The sequence below is a fragment of the Chelonoidis abingdonii genome, chromosome 7 (assembly GCF_003597395.2).
Source record: "Chelonoidis abingdonii isolate Lonesome George chromosome 7, CheloAbing_2.0, whole genome shotgun sequence".
Classification (NCBI taxonomy): domain Eukaryota; kingdom Metazoa; phylum Chordata; order Testudines; family Testudinidae; genus Chelonoidis; species Chelonoidis abingdonii.
The window spans coordinates 62,436,641-62,461,194 of NC_133775.1; the positions used below are offsets into that span (position 1 = coordinate 62,436,641).

Genomic DNA, 24,554 nt, shown 5'->3' on the forward strand with positions numbered 1-24,554 from the left:
AATATGAGAGGTGAATTCTCACATGTCACCATTGTCTTAATGGTAAATCAAGACAGCCATGTAACATTCCACTACCCCATGACTGTATATTGCTAATTGTTATGCACCTGATACTGTATTTTCTTACTTACCCTCTGCCCTCTAGTCCTCCGGCATTGGTGGGATGGGTTTGGATGCATGGAACATCCATCTTATCTGAGCCATCTCCTCTGTATCCGTGGCAGTGGCTCACATGAACAGGTGGCTTCTTATTTCCTTCACAGCTAGAAGAGAGGTGCTCTTGGACCAGGCAATCGGCCTGGTTATGTTCACCCACAGCATAAAAGTTTAACTGCACTTCTCACACTAGTCCCACCAGGGAAACACAAAACCTCCAGTTTATTTGACACACAAAGTGTTGCTAGAAGGCAGCAAAGCCCAACAGAGAAAAGAATGAGAGCTGCCTTAGTCAACGTGTAGGGCTTCTGCCTTTTCTTTCAACTGTTCATTCACCCGTCTCTGGCAGCAGGCATGATGCTGTTGGGAAAATCGCTCCCTGTTCTAGCAAGGGCTGCTCCTTCTCCTCCCTTCCCCCACCAGAATTTCTCCAACACACACGTGAAATCTCTCATTTGAATATGGCGGTTAACCACTCTCCCCATCCAAGAAATATATGTCTATTATTAAACACAAATAACCGAAGCCCCCAGTTTCCCACCGCTGTTGCATTGGGATTTTAGACTGATGCAGCCAATCATCTGGTGTAATCCTCTTTTGTATTGGTGCCTGTAATAGTGCACATGGTTTCTTACACTCCTGTAAAAGGCTCAGTGCAGTGTCTCTCATCAACAATGTTATTGCAATGAATATGAGTTCTTTACACATTCCATAGGTGTGTATAGCATTTACAGACCAATGACAAAGGAAGCTTCCTACCCACAGGGGCTTACAGAATGCATAGCTGAGTTACTCAACGGCAACTCTGATTTGCAGTAACACCAGCCTCCAAGCTCCTTTGTTTGTTCTTTTCTTACTGAGGGTCTGATTCCGCAAACCCTTATTCAAACAATTACTGGTGTGAAGAAGCACCTCTTAGCATTATATTACATGTTATTTAGGATTAAGGCCTTCTTCTGTAGGATATTGGCTGTGTGCATTTTACATTTTTAAGAGCCCATAGAGAGTGCGTAGGGGTGTTTCTTTGCATTTATATAATATATACAGTGGAAGTTTGTGTGTGTATATTTTGTTTCCCTTCCTTGAATATGTAGACCATGCAAAGGAGGCTTTCACATGCATTTTCAGTCAGAGAAAATTAAGTGACTTAGAAGCCTTAGTCCAGTCCTATCTTGAAAACACCTAAGTCACTTAAGAGCCTTATTGAAAGTTGGTGCGACCCTCATTGCTGTAAGTCTGACCTCTTAATTCTGGCATTTCATAATTTTTGAGTGCTTGACTTTGCAACCTTAATCATGTTCTTTTTCACCTAGTTTGTGTGTGTAGTCTATGTTGATAATCGTTAGATAGCTTTCCCCACTGGGAGAGGCAGCGGGGAAAGGAGCAGAATGCTGGCAGCTCCTTTGGTGGCTGTATTGCCCTGCAGCAATGCGGACTCACCCCTGCGGCACCTCCTGCTGGTTGTCCTCGGGAATTAGCTCTTCCAGTATCCAGAGTGCCCTCTACAGGACAGTGATCTGCCTTACCGCTGGCCCATGTCCCTCCCAGGACCTGGTGCCCCCTTTACCTGGGGTGCTGTCCCTCTGGCAGGAACCCCTCACAGCCTCAGGGTCTCCTCATCCCAGGGGAAACCCCCTCCACTATCCCCAGTTTACCTCAGTGTTAGGCTACTGCCAGTCCCCATCTAGTCCCCGCTCACTGGAGCAGATTGCAGTGTAAGCCACTCATCGTAGGCAAAGGAGGTTCGAACCTGCTGCCTCTGCCTACTTGACCTAATAGGCCTTACCGGGCCTGCAACCTGGGACTTTCCTAGGCCAGAGCTCCCCAGTTCCCTTGGCCTTTCCCCAGCCCTGCCCCAATGTAGGTTCCCTGCTTAGCACCATGTAGCCAGGCCCTTCTCCCTCTGTAGGGCTGCCTCTGGCTCACAGCCTTTTATAGGGGTCGACTGGGCCTGATTGGGGCATGACCCCAGCTGAGCCTACTTTCCCCAATCAGCCCAGGCTTCTTGCCCCAGCCACAACCCTCTCCTGGGCTGTTTTAAGCCCCACCACGCAGGAGCGTGTAACCACCCTGCTACACGCCCCCAGCCCTATCCTCCAGCGGGGCTGCCATAGAGACGGAGGAGACGCAGCTCTGTGGAAGGGCAGGGGGCAGGGCTAGGGGTGGTACAGCCATGCCAAAGGAGCTGCAGGCATGGAGCCGCTGGCTCCTCCTGTGTCTTTCTGTTACACTGTACCAGCTATAAATATCTTGCTGGTATGGCATACTGTACTGTACCACTATACTTGCACTGCTAGATAACCCAGAGATCTGTTAAGTGTCTAGGAGCTGTCACTGGAGTGGTGGTTGCCATGTGGGAATTCTCTGGGGGGTTAGCATGTGACTGGGTGGGATCTACATGAAATAGCAAGTGAGGGTCATTGCTATATGTGTGTGGTTTGTTGGGGGACCCTTCTGAGCAAGATCTCTTGATTAGAAGGTGTGTGAGAGGCACTTTCCAGTCAGAGTGGCCACAGCCTGAGTACTCTCTGAAAGGGTGGACAACAAATGAGGTATCTCTAGAGCGGCAGGCCTTTATGTACAGGAGTAGCCCCTGGTGATGGTCTTTATGAGAAGTTCTCTAGAGGGAATAGTACATCTTCATGGGTCACAATCAGGGCCAGCTCCAGGCACCAGCGAAGGAAGTAGGTGCCTGGGGCAGCCAATGGAAAGGGGCGGCGGTCCCTGCGTTACTGGGGCAGCATGTCCTGGTCTGCGGTGGCAATTTGGCAATGGGTCCTTTGGGTCCCTCTCTTCTTCTTCGGCGACACTTTGGCGGCAACTCAGTCGCTCCACTTGTACACTTGTAGTCCTCGGTGGCACTTCAGCGGCAGGTCAATCTTTTTTTTTTCCCGCTGCTTGGGGCGGCAAAAAAGCTGGAGCCGGCCCTGGTCACAATGGGAAAGGCAACAGGACACTGTGTAGAGGGTTTTTACAGAGGTTAGTCAGCCCCCTGACTCCCATTTGTTTTCTTGTCTCTGTTGGAAGGGGACAGGGAACAATAGGGTAGCTTCTCTGCAGGGCTTGCAGTCTGGGGAAATTGGGGCAGTGCAAGGGAGAGAGCACTTGGAGAGGTATCATCTGAGGAAGCTGGAGGAAATATAAGAACTATTATAAGGATAGGAGGGATCATTGTGACAATCTGATCTGACCTCCTGTATTACACAGGCCAGAGAACTCCCCTGAATTAATTCCTGGTTGGACTACAACATAGCTCTTAGAAAGCCACCAGTCTTGATTTTAAAATTGCCAGTGATGGAGAATCCACCACAACGCTTGGTAAGCTGTTCCAGTGATTAATTACCCTCACTGTTCAAAATGTGCACCTTTTTTCCAGTCTAAATTTGACTAGGTTCAGCTTCTAGCCATTGGATCTTGTAACACCTCTCTCTATTAGACTGATGAGACCATTATCAAATTTCTGTTCTACATGTAGGTACTTAGATCAAGTCACCCCTTAACAAAGAGAAAGCTAAATTAAATTGAGCTCCTTGTGCCTCTCACTGAAAGGCATGTTTTCCAGTCCATAAATCAATCTCATGACTCTTCTCTGAACAATGTATCCTCTCCAATGTCTCAACATCTTTGTTGAATTGTGGACACTAGAACTGACGTTAACACCAGTGCCAAATATGGAGGTAATGTAGCCTCCTTATTTCTATTCAACTATTGAGTGGGAAAGCATAGCAAGCCCAGAGTTTGAAAGGAAAGACCAGCAGAGTCTCATGCCATTAGCCATCTATGGTCACGTGCCCTCCTGCTATACCCCCTCATGGCATGGCACTGTGTGGCCATGGCTCTGCCTCTGTTTCCCTCCTGGTCCTCTGCTGCTCCACCTAGTCTCAAACATCTTCTGGATTGAAGTGATTTAGCTCTTCAGCTAGGTCGTATAACAGTTCCACCTTATCGAGGTGCCCAAAGTTCAAAATGAACACAAAGCAGCATAAACCCTTCCCTTCCTCCAGGCAGGCCTTGGTAAGCAGCTATCTTCCCCAGTTTATGGCCCCAACCAATCTCTCACACCATGAAAGCCTCAGACTTGCTCTTTTTTCCAGCCAGGAAACAACTGAGTTGCGTTCTCCCTTTTTAGTTCCTCCCTTGAAGCTTGACACTTGGTTGAGGTGTTACAGGGTGGGATGGACTGGGCCTTGTTATATGGATATTGATCTCAAAAGCCCAAAAAGGTAAAGGTGTTTATAAAAACTCTTTCACTGTCCAACTTCAAACAGGGATAGGTAGACTTGGGGTTATTTTAAACATAGGGCTTGATTTTACTCGGTAACTTGGCAAACACTCAAAAGCATTAATTTAAATTAAAAGTTTATTGATTAAAAACAAGAAAGAACAAGAAATCAAAACAGGCATTTATAGTCAAACTGTGGTTGAATGATTATGCAAAACAAACTTAGGCAAAACCTTGAAAGCCCTTCTCCTTTTGGAGGCAAAATAGCAGACTCTCATATTTTCAGAACACCTGTTCTTCGATAAAAGGAAAGGGTTAATTTTACTCTCAGTTTTGATGTGTAGAGGGCATTTACTTATCCTGTTCTTAACTAACAGACACAAGGTAGAGCAGAGAGAGGATAGAAAAGATGGGCAAACTATGGCTTTTGTTGATGTTTTTGAAAAACTGGACTGCTTGTTAGTTATGAGTGGGTGCTTTTGGTTGGCAAGTCAGCCATGACACCTGCCGCTTGGATCCTGGTTTACGATTTGGTCAGGGACCTCATCTAATTGGATCTTTTCTTCTTAGACAAGGCAGGCTTGGATGAATATACCATAGTTGACTCCAGAATTTGATAAACAGTCAAGAGAATGAGAGATAGTAAGCGGGGTGTGTGTGTGTAAAAAAACAGGGAAGAGAAAACAATAGAGGCTCTTACACATGCCTTTAAAGTACTAGCAATTGGATATCCCCACTGATGGGCTGAGGACTGTATGTTGTGATCATGTGATGACTTTCAGCACTCACAGGTGAAAACAAAGTACCTTGAACAAGATTAAGGCCAGCCAGCCTTCCTCTCAGGAAGAAAGTCCTTTCGATGAGTCAAGGTGAGCTGGGATGAGTTGCAGTGCTGGCAGATCGGGGGATGAGCTGGGATGCAAGGTGGTGAGATGAGAGGGAGAGCTGAACTGAATTGATCTGGATGGAGCTGATTGTGTCTTTTTTCCACTGTTTCTTTTTAAGGAACCCAAAAGAGGAAAAGTGAGAGTCATAGTTCATCCCTCTCACCAGTTAGGCCTCATATCCATCACACCAGTTTTGGGCAATTAACTTCTGGTTCCACATCTTCTCTTTTTACCAATCATAAGGTCAGCAGTTCTTGGATTATGTCAACATGGCCTTTTTGGTTTAGACTAATCCAGCTTCGTTGTCTGGTTCTTTTGGACTTGTTACAACATCCAGGGTCGTAAACAACTTGACCTATTTTTCACTGTTATTGTAACATCTTAAGAACTTTTACATACTTTTTACATTTGAGTTTACAAGCGGAGAGCCTCTTGTAGGTCCAAGAGTCACAGCAGCCCAGACTCGTGTGGGGTTTCTATACCCCATCACACCATTTCTGTGTAAATGGGTTTAAAATACATTAATGAAGGAAGCTTGTCTCACCTAGCAACTGTAGCTACGTAGACTCTGATATACAGAGAATGTTACTGGCTGAGACCCTTCCGTCAGTGAATTGTGACCTGTACTTGATGGTGCTGCTGTCTGATCATTACAAGAGTGATCACGGTTATGGCAGGCTAGTGGGAGTCACTTCCTTCCCCGAGTGGGAGGATCATATATTGAATTATCCATCAATGTTTCAGGACCCTGGGCAGCAGATTGAATTCATTGCCAATATGGAGCAAAGAAAGTCAAATGACTGCACTATAATTGAGAAAGTAGCAGCTCATGTCCCTGATCTCATCGTATATGGCGATTTCTCCCAGGAGGTGCCTTTCATTGAGAGTTTTGATGGAGTATTGCTTTTTGCAGACATTTCAGGTGGGTAGAGAGATTATTAAGGGCGGGATTTTCAGAGGGGCCCAAGGAAGTTAGGTGCCCAACTTCCATTGAAAATCAATGGGATTTGTATGCCTAAAGGCTTGTCTACATGGCAAATTACTGTGCAGCAAGCCAGGGTGTGAATCAATAGGTTGCCAGCTTGCCATGCACTAACTCAGTGTGTGGACAGTGCTACAGCAGAGTGTAAAGTTCCAGAGTGTGGCTTGATGTACTGTGCTCTCAAGAAGCAGCATGCTAAGCTATGTCCACGACTTAGCAGTGTCCACATGATGAATGACTGGGTGACAAGCTGATATGCTGTAGAGTCACATCCTGGCTTATTGTGCAGTAACTCACTGTGTAGACCATCCCTAATTCCCTGTAAGGGTCTGGTGCTGGGGCTCATCCCTCTCAGGCGCAGCGGGGAGCCAGGGCACCTCGCTACACAGCAGCAATCTGCCCAGGGCTCAGATCCTTCAGCAGGGGCTGAGCAAATACAGAGTCTATAAGCCCGGCCCTGGAGCAGGGTGGGGCAACAAGCAGTTCAGGCTCAGGCCTTTCAGCAGGGCAGAGCAAACACAGTATATAAGCCCAGGCCCCAGGGCAGGGCGGGGCAGTAAGCAGTTCAGGCTCAGGCCTTTCAGCAGGGCTGAGTAAACACGGGTAAGGGTCAGACCCTCTGGCAGGGGCTGAGCAGCGAGTTAAACAGCATAAAGGAGCCTTCTCAGGCCAGGAGGGAGGGGGAGTCTGTCACCCGTGGAAGGGTGGCAGGGGGAACGCAGGCCCTCCCACTCCACTGCGTTCCAGCCCAGGGCCCTAGCTGCGGCAAAGATTCGCTGCAGTCAGTGGGGATCCTGGCCGCAACACATTGACATTGGTTCAGGGTCCCCTGCAGCCAGACTGGGGTCAGCTACCCCCGGCCACTTCCAATCTCCTCCCTCTAGGTACCTGTCTCTCACTGGCGTCGTCGGGTGAGTCCCAGACCATGGGCTCCTCAGGGTACTGGGCGTAGGGAAGCTCAGGCCGCTCCTCAGGGTACTGGGCGTAGGGAAGCTCAGGCCGCTCCTCTGGGTACCGGGCTTAGGGAAGCTCAGGCCGCTCCTCTGGTTACCGGGCGTAGGGAAGCTCAGGCCACTCCTCTTGGGTACTGGGCACGGGGCAGGCTCGGCCAGTGCTCCTCAGGGTAGCGAGCACGGGGCACGCTGGGCCCGGTGGGAGCTCAAGCACCAGCATCTGTCCTCTCTGGCAGCCTGCGCCTAACTGAGCGCTGAGGCTGGGCCTTTATACTTTTTGTCCCACCCCTGGACTTCCGGGGGGCGGGGACAGGCGGCAGTGGCTCCGCCCACTCCGGCATCAGTTCTGGCCCGTCCCTCTCAGGCGTGGCGGGGAGCCAGGGCGCCTCGCTACACTCTCTTATTAGGCCTTTCTGAAAAGCCCACCCTTAGTACATGGAAGGTTTAAAAGAGATATTGTCTGCAGTAATGAGAGGCTTGGGCCCAAATCTAGCTGAAGTCATAACTGAAATGGGTTAGGGACTTTCACCTTTATTACAGCACTTTGGACCCTTTTGCAGAATTGGCCATCTTTAAATTCAAAAGAGTTTGGGTCAGGAGTAGCAGAGAATGGTGCAGCAGCAGCTCAGGGCAGAGTTGTCAACTGCCGTCCCCATTCTGGAACTTTATGCAATTTTTTAGATATGATGGGCCCAGACCAAAGAATACCTGGAAGATAAGGACTGGGACCTTGAATTTGACTTTATATTATGTGGGAAGATAGGTTTGATGTGGTTGTGGTAGTTTGTGTTGCTGTGGAGATGTGCTGCCACATTCTCCATTTTCTAAGGCATGAAGGCTTTATGCCCAAGTATTTTGCATTTCTGTAGCCCAGCTGGGAGGTGAGGAAAGCTTATCTAACAGACACCAGCTCATCATCCTCTAGGATGAGCCTCTCCAAGCCAACTGCATGTTGTAGAGAAAGTTACTTGAGGATGCTACTGTGTGAGAGTGTATCATCAGCGAGCATTCCTAAACTACAGATTGAATTGACCAATGATGGATGTGTACGTTCAACCAAAGGAGACTGTACTGTGATTGCAAACGTCTCTACCCACTGGCATCTCCTCTGTCTTGCTCAGGTTCAGCTTTAATCAGCTGTTCTCCATCCATGAACTGATCTCCTCCAAGCACTGGGCCATTTTGGTGGCAGGAGTATAATGATATGTATATGCAGAAGGGAGAAGCAGAACTGTGTGTCATCTGCATATTTCTGGCACTGGAGTCCCTGTTGTCTGACCAGTTTGTAGGAGAGAGAATTGATCCTTGTGGCACTCTGCAAGTGAAAGGTCTGGTGGGAGATGGGCAATTTCCCATCACTACCCAGAAAGGACTTAAAGCTTTTTAGCATGTTCCCCTGGATCTCTGCCACCTCTCTCAGAAGGATCAGCATGATCTCATGGCAAACAGGGTGAAATGGAGTGAGGGAAGGATCAGAACTAGAAAGCAGGGAGAGTTCCAGCATAGGAACAAAGTGAACTGAAAGAACTAGGGACTTGAAAATCAGGGACTGTTGCGTGCAGGGTGGATAAAGGTGAATTAAAAAATATAAAAGGATTTTTTTTATTTAAATAGGATTATTTTTATTTAAATATAGATTTATTTTAAGAAAAAACATGATTTAAAATTAAACTTGAATTTAACAACTTATGTTAAGGCCTAAACTTATAGCCTATTAAAATAATTTAAATTACATACAAAAATAATACATAGCAGCACACGTTTGTTGCCAAGTTTTAATGAAAGTCCAATTTCATTTCAAATGAGCCAGTGGAAGTCACTGGCTAAGCACTTGGAACTAGGGTTAGCTGATGTGCTAAACTAGTTTTTGGCAGCAGTAGCCTCTTTTGCAGTACAGAAAAAATATTTTCTTTATTTCAGTTTATTCAGCTAGTTCAGGTCAATGACTAGTTCATTCAAAATTAAGAAGCCAGTTGGAAGTTGAAGAAGAGAGAATGCTTGTTTTCTTCTTCCAATTGCAAACAAAAACAAGGTGAAAGAGGATGAGATCGACTTGTTCTAAAATCTTGAAGGATGTGGTAACCTAGAAACTCCAGTTGAATTCACTAACTACAGATAATACTTCCTTTGCTTAATAAATCAGTTTTAAGTGTATCAGCACATTTTAGGTAACACAAAGCAAGTCTGACTCCAGTCGCTGAGATCTCCCAGGTCTTGCTTCCTCCAGTGCCTGCCTGACTGCCATTTGTGTTACAGGTTTTACTGCACTGACAGAGAAGTTTAGCATGGACACCAGTCTGGACCGTGGCGCTGACCAGCTAACACAGACTCTCAATCATTACGTTGGGGATATTGTGGAAGGTAAGTACCAGGCAGCATGATCGCTCGCTGAGAGTACTTCCTTGGCTCAGGTCTGAGGAACTGAAGAAATGCCCATCAGAAAGGTGTTCTGTTAAGCAGTGTGGGCCCTTCTTTACTTGGAGGTTCTCTGTCACTTAGGGAGCCTTGAAAATCTCCCAAGATTAGGAGGGCTGGCTGGAGCTGCCTTGGGAACCAGTCATGCTGCTCCTCACTGGCACAATGTGTCCTGCTTTGAAGGGTCCATAGTTCCTGTGGCTCTACCCTGGTGTATGCCTCCACCTAAGTTTCCTGTAAGCTGCACGGCCACATGGTAGCCTTCTTAGTGCCATGCACATGCTCAGGGAACCTGCCCAGGACCTTCTGCAGTTGGGAGAAGGGCGTCCCTCCCCTGGCCCCAACTTGCTGTGGCCTGAACCCGGACCTGCTGTGGGATGGGTGCTTATCCTGAGGCCCCAGCCCCGAAGGTGCTGCGGCGAGAAAGAGCTGGGGGGAGTCCTCTCTCGCCGCCATGTCCCCGGACCCCCCTCCTGCACTCCAAATCCTTCATCCCGGATCCACCCCAGAGCCCAGACCCCCAACTGAAGCCCTCACCCCCTGCTCCCCAGCCCTATGCCCCAGCCCTGAGCCGCCTCCCACACTCCTAACCTCTCAGCCCCAGACCCACCCTCACCACATAAATTTTGTTATGTGTCACACGTCACCTTCATATTGGTGCACATAACAAAATTAATTTCGTACATAGGTGAGAAAAATTAGAGGGAACCCTCATCTCCGCTCCATTTCACTGGAAAAGCAACATCTTGTTGTTTATGTGGCCAAGGAGTACAGTGCCCCTGTGACTAATGATTTGGGGAGCTGAGCTCTGACAAAAGTTATCAGTTCCCCCTCAGGATCTAGAAAGCGTCCCAACAGCCTGAGAGCACAATGTGGCCCTTCTTTGTCTATCTTAGGCTTTTATATGGCCTCCAATACTCCTGTGAGGAAGTGAGGTAGGGGAGTGCTATTATTCATGTTATGGATAACGAACCCAGGCATGGAGAGGCCAGCTGATTTGCCCAACATCACACCTGTAGTCTGTGATGGAGCAGGGAACCAAATCCAGCTCTCCAGAGTCTCTGGCTTAGCTCCCTAACCACTGGATCATCTTTCCTTATCTCCTGCTGTCACATTGCTTTTGAGAGCTTGCTTCAAAAGTTCCCATGGAGCAGTGCTTCTCAAGTTGTCCCTGGGGCCCTCCCTGTTGGATGCGACATTTTGAGAACTGAGCAGTAGGGGATTTGAAGGGTTGGGAGAAGAGGTGGGTCTAGGAGGGGATATTTCTAGTTGCCATAGAAACACTGTGCTCTGCCTCCTTATGGGTGGCTTTTGAGATGGAGTTTAACTCCCTGATTTTTGCTTTGAGCCGTCAGCAGCTGGGAGCTTTGTTGCGATGACATGCTCCAGCATACACCATCTTGCTCACTCAGGCACACCTACTCTGCAAAATATGCCCCCTCAATGTGTGCATGCACGCGCGCCCACACACACACACGTGCCCATTCCCTGATTGACAGAACAATTTGTTCCATGATTTTCTTTGACAAGAGCTGTGTATAATTTCCTCTTGCCTTTTCTCTTGCTGCAGAGGTACTGGCTTATGGAGGCGATATCTTGAACTTTGCAGGTATTTATTAGCTTGCAATATCTAAGGAGGAAGCACTGGGGTGGGGGAAAGTGGCCTACTCTCCCGTTGTCATTTGACTTATGAGGCTCTGGACAGTGGTGGCACTCAAACTAGCCAACTCCCTTTCCTTGTTCTGTTGTACCCATCCCTCTGGCTCCTATTCCCACAGGATTGAACTATGATTTGTAAGAAGCAAGAATTTACACTAATCTTTCAGTTAGAAACAATCCTGATTCCCCTTCCTCTGTGTCTGATTGAGAAATCCTGGCTGGTGCTTCCTTTAGAACTGAACTCAGATGGGAGCTAGGCACCTAAATACCTTTATTTGAGCATAAGCTGTCATGGGTAAACTCCCCCACCCCCACTTATTCAGATACACAGATACACTTCAGTCCATGCATCTGAAGAAGGGGTTTTTTACCCACGAAAGCTTGTGCCCAAATAAATCTGTTAGTCTTTAAAGTGCCACCGGACTCCTCATTGTTTTTGTGGATACAGACTAACAAACTACCCGTGATACTAAATACCTTTGGGGATCTAGGCCTGAATGACTGTGCTAGCAATTGCCCAAGGGTGATAGAAGCTGCAATGCCTTAGATGTACCTGAGCCAGCAGACACATTTGTGTGTGTGGGAGAGGGGAGGGGAACATGCAGCAAGCCACTGCAAGGTTAAGTCCATAAATGGTTATTAGCCAGGATGGGTAAGGAATGATATCCTTAGCCTCTGTTTGTAAGAGGATGGAGATGGATGGCAGGAGAGAGATCACTTGATCATTGCCTGTTAGGTTCACTCCCTCTGGGGCACCTGGCATTGGCCACTGTCAGTAGACAGATACTGGGCTAGCTGGACCTTTGGTCTGACCCGGTACGGCCGTTCTTATGTTCTTATGTTCTTATGTCACTGACGGGAAAGGGACATTTGCAGTCAGTGGCTATAAGGGATCACTGGGAAGGAGGGTTCACTTGTAAAAAGCAGCTGCAGGGGATTACTGAGTGGGAAGAGGTAGTCACAACCGACAGCTGCTAGCATAGAGGGGTTGGTCTGTTCACAGCCAGCAGCTGCTAAGGAGTTTGGGGTGGTTAGTGAGCAATCTCTCTGTGGGTCAGAGTGCTGGGCTGATGCAGGTAGATCTGCTGTGGCTTGTTGAAAAGCCAAGTGGCTTTGTCAGCACTTTAGAAACAAGAAAAGCATGTGTCCCATAAGTCTCTGTCACACTGCCTTCCCCAGGGGATGCACTGCTAGCACTGTGGAAAGTGGAACGAAGCCAGCTGAGCGATATCATTACACTAGCGCTGAAATGTAGCCTGAGGATCCAGGAAGAATATGGGGTTCGTGAGACTGAAGTGGGTCTGGAGCTCCGAGTGAAGATAGGTACTGTGGCTACTAGTGGAATAACAATACTTTGCAGTCACTAGAGAGCACATTCCCAAAGCACTTTGCAAAGGAAGCATTCGCTCAATTGTGCAGGAGGTGAAACAGAGGCAAATGGAGATGAAATATCTTGCCCCAGGTCACACAGTGAATTGGTGGTGGAGATGGGATGAGCATTCAGGACTCCTCATTGCCAGTTCCCTGCCCTAACCAGTAGGCAATTCTGCTTCCTGAGTGGACAGTCACATGAGCTCCCACTCACTCCCCTTGCTCCCAAGATATGCCGCTCAGAAACACCATGCCCAAATCTTGTTCAATTTCTAGTGTGCCAGGAGCCTGTAAAAGATGTGAATTGCTCAGTGATCTGATCAGTTGCATCCTTTTCCGCAGCCACATGGGAAAGCTGCTTCTGTGGTAGCGAAAATGTATTTCTGGTCAGAGAGGAGAGCCTTTTGGGGACTGGAATAAAGAGCATTTCACCTCTAAGTTGCTGGTTCAAATTGAGCCTGTGGAAGTGGTGACCAAGACTCGTTCCTATCTGATTGCTTGGTGGCTCATGTGAAATGCATTGCAGGTTTCATTTGAGTTCATAGCAGACATATATCTGTGACACGTAAACCATCCTTACATTCAGAAACAACAGGCTCGTTGGAGAAGCCAAGGACTGAATGGGCCTTGGGGATCAAACTACCAAAGTACCTTAGGGAGGCAGTTTGGGGCAGCTGGTCCTAGAGCTGGTCATTCTGTATCTATTATGTGAATAAACAACTACAATTTATTTATTCGTGCCGGTCTGGCACCTTTCGTCGGTGCTAACTGTACCTAGTTTATTTTTTACAGAGCTATGACTGTCTCTGAATAGCTTCTGACTAGAACTCGTGGACAAAATTCCATCAAAACTGTTTTTTAATAGAAAATTGGTTTTTCTACTAAGCAATTTTTGTTACAAAGAGTGTCTGTTTTCCATGGAAAATTTCAATTTTCCATCAAAAAAGCTCAAACAGCTGAAAACTGAAATATTTTGATTTAGAAATCCTGCCACAGTGCCTCATGGGAATTGTATTTTGGTCATCTAATGTCCTCCCGGGCTGGACTACATCTCCCATTATACACAATGAACGAAGACTCCTCCGAGTATTAACTACCCTCCCTCACTAAGAGAGGACATTGAAAAGTATCATGGGTGATGTAGTCCAACCTATAGAGAATAATGGGAGCTTGAGGCATCAGAGCTACAACTCCCATAAATAAAGTGGCAGCATTTCCAAATCAATTTTTTTCTTTTGTTTTCAGCCAAAGCATTTCAGCATTTGAATTTCTGCTGAAAATCAAAATTTTTAATGGAAAATTTAGGTGAAAATTATTTCTTTTTTGTTTGAATTGAAATTGTCAGTGGAAAGAGTACCCCCTTTTTTACCAGCTCTACTTCTGAGGAAGTTGCTAGCCATTAGAGTTGTGAGAAGTGCCTTCACAGTACCTCTGTTCACACAGCTGTCTGTTTGGGCCACAAACTAAAGCCACCTAAATTTGGGATCTCCAGGAACTTGCTCTTTTGCCATTTCCTTATATTAAGCTGGAGAGTCTTAGATTACTTCTGGATGTTTTTTCTGCGTGTGTTTTCAAGCAGACATTTACAAACTCCCTTCATGCAAACTCCCAGCAGCAGCAGACTGAGAGCAAAACCCTTCTGCTTGCTGGCCCCCTGGTTAGACCACACAAACAGAATGTGCAGTGATGTCTCAAATGAGAGAGTGCTTTTTACTGAGTTCTACTCAAAGTCTTAGTAGATGCTGCACTGAGCAGGTTCAGAAGGGATTATTGAATTGTCTATCATTTTATTGCTGTCCAGCCAATGTTCCTCAAACTTGTTCATGAATGTATCCCTCAGTGGGCACTTGCTACATGCCAAGTACCAAGCTCTAGTTGTTTCTGAGTTATCTGTCGGTGAAGAAAAAAGCATGGGAACAATTATTTTAAATGAGAAGAGTGTAAACATTATGCTCCATATTTGAAATAAATTACTCATTGGCACAGAGGTGAACTTTGTGGAAACTTATGATCAGGTACAACAATAAGCAAGCATTGATCCACTGGATCATGGTGTATGCATAAGAGGTCTAGTCAGGTGCCTGATGAATCCACCTATGGCTGACAAGCCCAATTCAAGAGTGTGACAGGTTGTATCACAGAAACCTCCTTGGGAGCTGCCACTCAGTGTGCCAAGACTACCTCTACCCCTGCTTTCCCTGCCAGCTCAGGACCCCAGCACCCTGTCTTGCTGAGCCAGACACTCCCATCTGCTCCAACAAAGACCCAAGGTCTGAATTACTTGCCCCAAAGCTTCAGGTTTACCTGAAGGCAGCTAACAGAAGTGTTCCTGTCTTTAACACTCAGATGCCCAGTGGGGTCTAAACCCAAATAAATCCGTTTTACCCTGTATAAAGCTTATGCAGGGTAAACTCCTAAATTGTTTGCCCTCTATTACACTAATAGATATGCACAGTTGTTTGCCCCTCCCAGGTATTAATATATACTCTGAGTTAATTAATAAGTAAAAAGTGATTTTATTAAATACAACAAGTAGGATTTAAGTGGTTCCAAGTAGTAACAGACAGAACAAAGTAAGTCACCGAGCAAAATAAAATAAAATATGCAAATCTATGTCTAATCAAATGGAATACAGATAATCTCACCCTTAGAGATACTTCAGTAAGTTTTTTCCTCAGACTCGACACCTTCCAGGCCTGGGCACAATTCTTTCCCCTGTTACAGCTCTTGTTCCAGCTCGGGTGGTAGCTAGGGGATTCTTCATGATGGCTCCTCCCCTCCCTTTGTTCTGTTCCACTCCTTTATATATCTTTTGCATAAGGCGGGAATCCTTTGTCCCTCTCTGGGTTCCAACCCCCTCCTTCTCAATGGAAAGACACCAGGTTAAAGATGGATTCCAGTTCAGGTGACATGATCACATGTCACTGCAAGACTTTATTGCCCACTTGCCAGCACACACGTATACAGGAAGACTTACAGGTAAACACAGCCATCTATAGACAATTGTCCTGGTTAATGGTAGTCATCAAGATTCCAAACCACAATCAATGTCCCACACTTGGCATAACTACAATAGGCCCTCAGAGTTATACTTCATATTTCTAGTTTCAGATACAAGAGTGGTAACATTTATACAAGTAGGATGATAACACTCAGTAGATTATAAGTTTTGTAATGATATCTTACAGGAGATCTTTTGCATGAAGCATATTCCAGTTACATTATATTCACTCATTAGCATATTTTAATAAAACCATATAGACTGCAACGTCACAGAAAGTAACACAGCTTGTTACAAATCTCATAGATCCAGGTATTGTCTGAATGGGAGTCTAAGATTATAGCACACTGCTTTCTTCTTCAGATATAAACAGATTGTTATAAAGGAAACTGATTTGCAATCTTATAACAGATGCTACCATGTGACCCTTATAATTATATGTACATTATTATTTATTAACTGACATGCTGTTTAATTAGTTGGAGAGTGTTGTTCTAGAAATCCTCAGATTCCTGGAATAAATATCACATATTGTCAAGAACTGATCCAAACCTCCCACTCCTACAAAAAAATAGGGTGGCCTCCAAAATCCACTTCCAAGATAATTGAGATACATACATTACATATGGTAAAGTAAAAATGCCCTCCATAACAACCTTGTTTCTCTTGTCAGGGCTATCTGCAGGTCACATCTCCAAAGTTGTTGTTGGAGACAATAAGCACCAATATTTTCTGGTAATTGGCCGAGCAGTGGATGAAGTTCGGTTGGCCCAAAACCTAGCAAAAGCAAGCGAGGTTATTCTATCGCCGAACTGCTGGGAACTCTGTAACAGGAGCATGATAGAAATAGAAAGAATTAAAGATCAAAGAGCTGTTAAGGTGGGCAATGTGGAGTGGGCAACAATACTTCATAACCAGTGGAGTGCGTATTGCCTTGTTATCTAGGTTGGAGTGTGTTTACATGTCCCATTGTCTTCTGCTAGATGCAACCTCACACGTATGCTTGTGTGTATATCTGTTTTTGGACCTGTATCCAATGGACCAGCTGGGCGGAGAGGGCCGAGAGGGATGGTGATGTGAAAGTTGAAAGTGGTGATGAAGTAAGAAGGCATAGTAGAATGTGGGAAATATCTCGTTCCCTGGAAGCATGGGCTTAACTTTGGCTTCCTCTTGCCAGGAGTAGCTGCTCATTAGGGAATAAGGGGGGTAAGCCCCACCAGTGATCTCAGAACTGGGTAGTGTAGCTATTGTATTGCAGAGGACAGAGCCACAGAGCAAGAGTATTGGGCTCTTTACCCATGCTCCCTGCAACCTCCAGCCCCTGCAAGAGTCTCTGCAAGGGAAGGGATGCAAGTGGCAGAGGGAGGAGGTGCAGAGCAGCAAATACCAGAGCTTTCTGAGCAGGGGGCAGGGTTCCGACCTGGGGGGCATCTGAGATTGGTGGTGATGGGTGTCAGGTAGGAGAAGGAAGATTTTGGAGTCTGGGGATGGATTTGCTAGAGCTGGAGGGATGTGTGGAGGAACTCTGAGCCTGGGGCTGCCTGGTGGCCAGGGCTCAGAGCTGAGGGTGTGAGCCTGAGCTGTGGAGGTCTGTTAGGAAGAGGGAGGATCTCAGCCTGGGGGAAAAGGTATGTTTGTGGGGCATGTTTCTTAGCAGGTGGGGAGCTGAGGGAAGAGTTGGGTGGGAAGGTTGATGGAGTCGGTTGGTGACTGAGGGTGTGGGTGAATCAGTGACTGTGGAGGAGGTGGTCGGGTGGTGGTAGGGTACAGCTAGATTGGGATGGGAAACATTAGGGCTAGGGGAGAACAAGAAAGGGGTCACAGAAGGGTAAATACTGTTCTCACTTGCCCTGCCTTTTCCTGTAAAACGCCCCAAGTACTCATCCTGACACACACAATTTCCTGATCTGTCCCCCTCACCAATCCTGGTGTCCCCGCCTTGAACTCTGAAAATACGACGACCCTGCCAGGGAGTGGAAGTGGGAGCATTGCTACCTGCAGCCCACTTGTTATTTTGAGCACCCCCCTCTTACACCTTGCACTGGTTCTTGGAGAGCAGCTGTGAGAATGGGAAGGAGAATCAGACCATGGGCCTATTGTGATTTTAGTATCTTTCTGGAGGCACTGAGATAGTTCAGTGACAGGTGTCATGAGACGAAGTTGGGCTTCAGTCCTGCACCTGCATATGAGTAAGCCCATTGAAATCAATGGGGCCAATCAGGTGCTTAAAGTTAAGCACATATGTAAGCATTCACAGGATTGGGGCTTGGACAGATACCCAGCAGGAGAAAGATTGTGGAATTAGAAGGCTTTGCACCCAGCTTCAGAGGCTGCAGAATCTTTTTGTTGCATTCATTGGGAGCATGGTCACTTGTTTTGCTCCAACCAAAAAGTCTTTTCTGATTAATGCTGTGTCCTCCACCCAGTTGACAGGGAGGTTGATGATGGAGGTGACAGTGAAGGATGGGAGTGCGTTTTATTGAATAATTCTACACTAGGCTTGGGGAAGCTGACAGACGCCTTTTATTCTGTGTGCCTTTAGGCTAGATACATAAAGAACATCTCTGAGATTGAGTTTGACGAGTTCTTCTGGAAATGTACTGAATACCTACAGCATTACCCCACTGGTGAAAGTAACAGTGAGTCCCTCTTCCTTCTACTGTGTTGACCCCAGGGAGACGGCAGGCTGAGATTCCTTTGTTTTCCGTCACTGTAAATGTGATAGAGTGAATGGACTGCATACGGGGGCCCCTGTCCTGTACCCCTTTGAGTTCCTGTATCCTTCTCCACTCCCTGCCACCAAAATCCTGAGGCAGCCAGCTGCATTTCAACTCCCTCTCCCCCATCCTGGCTTCAACCTGTCTGGACACCAGCAAGAGCTACACTGACTGTGGAGGAAAAGAGACCCTCTCCCTACCTTCTGTGTCAGCTCTATGGAGGCCCCTGACTGGCAAAAAGAGACACTATAGGGAACCCTGCTCAGTGCCTACTGTCTTTCTGGGTGAGCAAGCTTTCAATGGTGCTGATATAAACACACAAGGAATTTTCTAATAGAAAATCCCAACTGTGCATAGGCACCGACTCAGTGTGTGCTCTGGGGCTGAAGCATTCACTGAAACCCCTCCTTCCCCCAATGCCTTCTGCCCACTGGTGGGCCCCACGGATCAGTGCCTCCCCCTCCCTCTCAGCACCTACCACGGATCAGCTGTTTCGCTGTGTCAGGAGGCGTTGGGGGAGAGGGAGGAGGAGAAAGTATGCAGTGTGCTTGGGAGAAGGGTGGAACTGGGTGGGGAAGGGGCAGGAAGGGGGAGGGAAGAGGTGGGGTGGGGCAGATTGGGGGTGGGATAAGCAGGGAAGAGCTGGGCCTTGGGGGAAAGGGTGGAGTGGGGGCGGGGACTGCAGGGAGCTGGGGGAGCCTCCCACCCTGGCGGATTAGAAACTCGGTGCCTGTGAAACTGTGATTTGCATTTTCAAGATTGTAAGTGAAATAGGTTAGACAAGAATCTCCAGTCCCATCCAGTCCCCACTGGCAAAAGTCTGCCCTTGAGCAAAGCCAGGAATAAAACCCTACACTTTAACCACAAGCCTTCCTTCTGCTATTTAAAGCATTGAATTTCCTCCTCTAGATATTCTCAGAGCAACCTCCACATTGTCTCCTAATGATGAGCTGGAGAAGTCCCTCCGGAAGTATGTGATGAGAAACATTCTGAAGAAGGTACTGCAGTAACTTCACAGAATTTTATTTTTTGGCTTGACGGTCTGTGCTTTACACAGTTAGAATTTTTCTGAGGTTCTCCTGATGCTACCAAGGAAAATACAAGAAACCCTGCAGTGGGTAGTAGTGGATCAACTTGTCCACATGGAAAGTTTTTTCCTTCCCCCTCCCTTAGCTTATGACCTGAGACATGAGGGTTATAATCCCTTCCAAAACTATTCAGTTTTATTTACAAAAAAAATCTTTGCTATTATAACACTGGATGTTGTCATAATTTTGTGAAATCTGCCGAGTTCTTGACTGCAGGCAATGTGTTCCACAGGCTAATTGTAAGGTGTATGAAAATGTTTTTCCTTTGTTCCATTTAAAATTTTAAAGTTTATGGAGAGACCCGGGTTGTAGCAAAGTCACATTGACAGGCTCAGCTCAGCTATCTCCCCCTTTATCCCCTTGGTACCTAGCCTCATTTCCCAGTCCTGTGCTGAAAGGATCATCGTCCTGAGACTGGAGAGTGCTTCCTGTTGATGGGGGCCCACTTCCTCCTACAGTCTCCTACAGTAATAGCTGATCAAACATCTTTGCCCTCATGGAGTTAGCACCTGTATCTGAGAGCAGAGTCAGCCCAGCTGGAGGAGGGGTATATAGAGTAGTGAATGCTTCCCGCTCACCAGGAGTACAGACTGTTGAGTACATCTGGCTCTTCTCTTTCAGATTGACGACAACCAACCTCTAGAATATTTATCTGAGCTTCGGCCAGTCACAATTGTCTTTGTGAACCTGCAGTTTGACGAAAGTGCCAATACCTTGCATCTGTGCAAGGCCATCCATGATGCCAATGTGAAGATCTCAGACATCATCTATGTCTTCAGAGGAAAAATCAACAAAGTCTTTATGTTTGACAAAGTGAGTTAGAGCTTCAAGACCATTCCAGTTGGGCAGCCGGAGCTGGCAAACATTCCCCTGGGACTCCGGGAGTAGTAGGAGGCAGGAGGGACAGTGATGTTGTCATTAGGGATAGAGAAGGGAAGTGGAGGGCAGGGATCAGGAGGAATGATAAAAAGGTCGGTGCTGAAGACACTGAGTCTGAGGCGGTGGTGGGGTCTCCCAGAGCATTTTGGGGGTACTGTATGACAGCACTACTCTAACAGGGTGGGTGGGAGAGCTGGAGCACAGTGGAACTGTTTGGCACAGACATTGATACTGATTTGCTCTTTGGAAGAAACACTCACCCCTCTGGTGTTTTCTTTCCCCTCCCTGGCAGGGCTGCACATTCTTGTGTGTGTTTGGGCTCCCTGGGGATAAGCAGGCTGACGAGAGCACCCACGCCTTGGACAGCGCATTTAAAATCTTCAACTTCTGTTCTGAGAGGCTCATGAAAATAAAGTAAGCAGGAAGGTGCAGTTCTCCATGTTGCCTACAGGGGTGCTATTGAGCTTGTTTGTCATCGAAACTCCCTTGTCCCAACAGGAGGGACCCCTAGTGGGCAGGAGGCAGTGACATGACAGCTGGGAGACAAAATTCGGGATTAGCCCAGTTTACCCGGGCTCCCACTCACTCTACATGAGCCAGACCTCCTAAGACACCTATGTGCCACTGAAGCAACAGAACCACAGCCTCAGAGGTGATACTGGTGGGTGCAGCTAATGGAGCTTTTGTGGTGACTGGCCATGAATCTGGAACCTGCTCAGGATGACCGTGAACCTCAGCACCCTTCAGAACAAAATGCAAAGCCAACCACCTTCACTGACCTATCCCACAACTGCCCAAGAAACTCCAATCCCCAAGTCCAGTCCCTGCAGAAAAGAGAGAGCAATGTGTCTTTCACTAATGACGTCGGCTGCGCAGGATTCTCAGCTCCATTTGCGTGAGAATGGCAAATTCTTTGAGCTCTAAAGGGATTTTACCCCTTGTAAGCATTGGTAACAGGACAAAGAGCATGAGCCAAACCCCTGTTGACTGTCACCTCCCACCCCACTGGCCTTTGAAGGACCCATCAAGTCCTTCTTGACTGCAGTCGGTGGAGGAGTCCCTGCTGAAAGGGACCCCGAGGTCTGTCAGCCAGCAGGATTCCAGCAGTGCTTGGAGAGAGCACTTCACCCTCTGCTATCTTCCAGCATGCTCTGGTCCAGTTGCTGAATTTTTGAGGCCTGTGCCTTGGCACGCAGGTACTGCTGACTTCACCGAGGCTTCAAATAAAACTCCTATGTGTTTGTGGGACCAGAGCCTCTGTCCCCTTTTTGTCTATAAATGACAAAACCAAACCAAACTCCACTCCCTTTTCACACCACTGGCACTAACCTTGTTGAGTCTTTGTGAAACCTGGCTCCCCTTTTCTGCTGGGACATCCCTCCAGCTCCTGACTCTCCAGCAAGGAGAATTCAGACTGGCACACTCATAGGGCAGCGTTTATATTCAGCTGGGAACAGTGCGATTTAGCCAGTAAGAGGTGTGTGTGTCTTGTGCTTTGCCCAGTAGCCACTCCTTTTCAGGGGCACGCAAACCATGAAGAGCCAGGGAAATTCAACCATTCACACATGACAGAATTAAATTCCAGGTGTGAGTACCCTGCGAGATCAGTGTCCAGGGACAATTACAGTTAAGTAGTTTTCTGCTGTGTGCACCCATTATAAATATGGGAGGCATACGCATACCATAGCAGTGGGTGTGGTATAACAGACTGGCCAGCTGGATGATGCAGGGCGGGAGGGTTGAAACTCTACATCCATCTCACCACTCCCTCACCCATGGAAGCATTTTAGGCATGCAGGGTTTCTTCTACTGTGGGCAAATGAATGTGTTCAGAAAATGTGAATACTTCCCTGAACTTTCAGCCAGGGCTTCACCTCTAGTTCCACACCAGGAAATGAGGGCTCAGTTGTGGCTTTGCATAACAGAGAGAACAGGGACTCACCACCCACTGGGAGGTCAAAGAGACATTGTGCCTGTGGAGTTGCCTAAGGAATGCGGCCTCTGTGGCACACTTGCAAAGGATGGACATGGGCTCCCTTTGGCCTGGGGTCAGCTCTGCTAGCTGGGGTGGAGAGCAGCTGGGGCTGTGGCCCATCTCTCTGGGGAGGCTAGTTCCAACAGCAATGGTAGCTCATGGCATTCTGCACTCCGGGAAGCACAAGAACTGTCATTACATGGGACATGCGTGAGAGAAGCTCCTTGCCCTCTTCTCCATCCCTTTTGCACGCACACAGAGCTGCACACAGGCTGTTGGGAGACCTAGCTGGCTGATGTGGGGATAGTCAATACAAATTAGCACTACAGGAGTGGAGGTGGGGAGAGGGTACGTGAGCAGATGTGGTAGGAGGGACTGGACATTTGGGATTGCTGACTCCATGTTGCTCTCATTGCTTGCTAGGCTAGTTTCCATCGGGGTTACCAGCGGGCCAGTGTTCTGCGGAGTAGTTGGCCATCGTGTAAGGCATGAATACACAGGTACAGTCTGTTTCCCTGGTCCTGTGCATGTTTGGTATCGCCTGGGTACCTACAGAATGTGTTTGTAGGCTGTGTATTTTTGCTAGTGGAGGGGTATGTATGCCTGGATACATATGGAACTGTCCACAGGAGGGTGGGTGGGAGCTCAGTTAACTTTTCAGTGCCCATTTTCTTGCTCTTTCCACCACACAGTCATTGGCCAGAAGGTGAATCTCGCTGCTCGGATGATGATGTATTATCCAGGGTTAGTGTCCTGTGATGCAGTGACCTACGCCAACTCCAGGCTGCCTCATTACTTCTTTGAAGAGCTCCCCCAGGCTGAGATGAAAGGAGTTGTGAATCCTGGCGTGGTCTATCATTATCTTGGCATCAGTGAGAAAACGTAAGTGCCCCTGTGACATCATGCTAAGAACACTCAGAACTGTGAGCCACTGTTACCACTCTGCCTTAGCAAGAGCAAGAGCTTTGGTGTTGCTAAGCTGTGTGGCAGGTCCTCAACACACCAGTCTGTCTGCCTGGCCAGCAAACTCCTCAAGACTCTGCCAGTCTAAGCATTGGCTTGCTGGTAACAATTAGTGAGTCCCAGCTGCCAAGTTCCCCAGAAATGTCTCCCTGCAGCATCCAGTCCCCCTCACTTTATGCTCACTGCCTCCAGAACACACACCAGCCTGTTAAGTTAGCTGAAGCCTCACACTTCACTTTAATACACACAGCACTGAGATAGTTTTGTAATAAAGTAAGACAAAGGTTATTCACAAAGTGCTTAGGTTTAAGTGATACTAAGCAAGGGGAAAAGAGACAGGCAAGGTCACAAACAAAACCAATCAAAACACACTTTCTAATGACAAAAATTGAATCTTAGCAAGTTGCAATCTTTGCCTAAGCAGTTTCTCACTTACATCATGTTTCCAGTAGCTCTTGCCTTTCAGGCCAAGAGAATTTCATAGGCTCTAAAGGTGCTGTACTCTACTCTCCCCTCAGTGATAGAGAACTAAAAGGTCTTTTTGTTCCCCTTATATTATGCAAAGTCCAGAATCTTCTCCCTCGTTTGTTTAGCTTGATGTCTTTGTTTTCCTTATATGTAAATATACTTCCATTGTCCTCTGCTGGTAGCCCAGCTGGTCAGACAGGTAAATACACATGCTTTTGCCTAGGGCAGGCTGGGTCTTTATGCTCTACTTCCCAAACACTTTTCATTAATATATTTCCAGCATCTATAACTCTTTGTACCCAACCTGTACATACATCACACAATGATTTTTGGGACCAGCAGGGCACCAGGTTACATATGATACCTTTCATGACACCTTTGAGATATATATCATGACAACAGTGTGTTAGGACAATGAGTATGTCAGACCTGATGTGAGTTACAGTAGGGGGCGGCCCTCTGCTATTTGGCACTGAGGAGCTCCAAGAGTCACACCCCCATTTTACAACGATGGGGTGAGGGTGATGAAAGGGCAAATTTCCTTTGACCAGCACAAAGGGGGTGTGTGCTATCCTGTCTGTTTAAAGCCACAATGTGCATCATCCTTGCTTGAATCCAGAGCATCAACTCAAGGCAACTTAGTCAGGGAGACAAACAGCTGCTTGGACAGCAAATAGCTCAGTGTAAAAATACTTTCAACTGGCATATCTTCAATCAATCCACATGTTTGAGAGAATGGGTAACTATAGTGTCTCATTTGCATCTCTCTCCCACTCCCACACCAGCTTCAGCTACTAGGAGACTGGGAACTGCACCAT

At 47.2% G+C, this 24,554-nt stretch overlaps 1 protein-coding gene across 1 annotated transcript in view; it reads left to right on the forward strand.

Moving 5' to 3' along the window:
- The first annotated feature begins 232 nt into the window (after window positions 1-232).
- Window positions 233-24,554, forward strand: part of ADCY10 (adenylate cyclase 10) — an 86,252-nt gene continuing 61,930 nt past the window's right edge. The window contains exons 1-12 of the mRNA XM_032806111.2: window positions 233-301; window positions 6,082-6,187; window positions 9,457-9,561; window positions 11,186-11,224; window positions 12,454-12,597; window positions 16,320-16,525; window positions 18,189-18,285; window positions 19,273-19,361; window positions 20,073-20,264; window positions 20,623-20,744; window positions 22,729-22,805; window positions 22,998-23,187. Of these exons, the coding sequence (XP_032662002.1) occupies window positions 233-301; window positions 6,082-6,187; window positions 9,457-9,561; window positions 11,186-11,224; window positions 12,454-12,597; window positions 16,320-16,525; window positions 18,189-18,285; window positions 19,273-19,361; window positions 20,073-20,264; window positions 20,623-20,744; window positions 22,729-22,805; window positions 22,998-23,187 (1,436 nt within the window). The remainder of the gene's footprint in view (window positions 302-6,081; window positions 6,188-9,456; window positions 9,562-11,185; window positions 11,225-12,453; window positions 12,598-16,319; window positions 16,526-18,188; window positions 18,286-19,272; window positions 19,362-20,072; window positions 20,265-20,622; window positions 20,745-22,728; window positions 22,806-22,997; window positions 23,188-24,554) is intronic.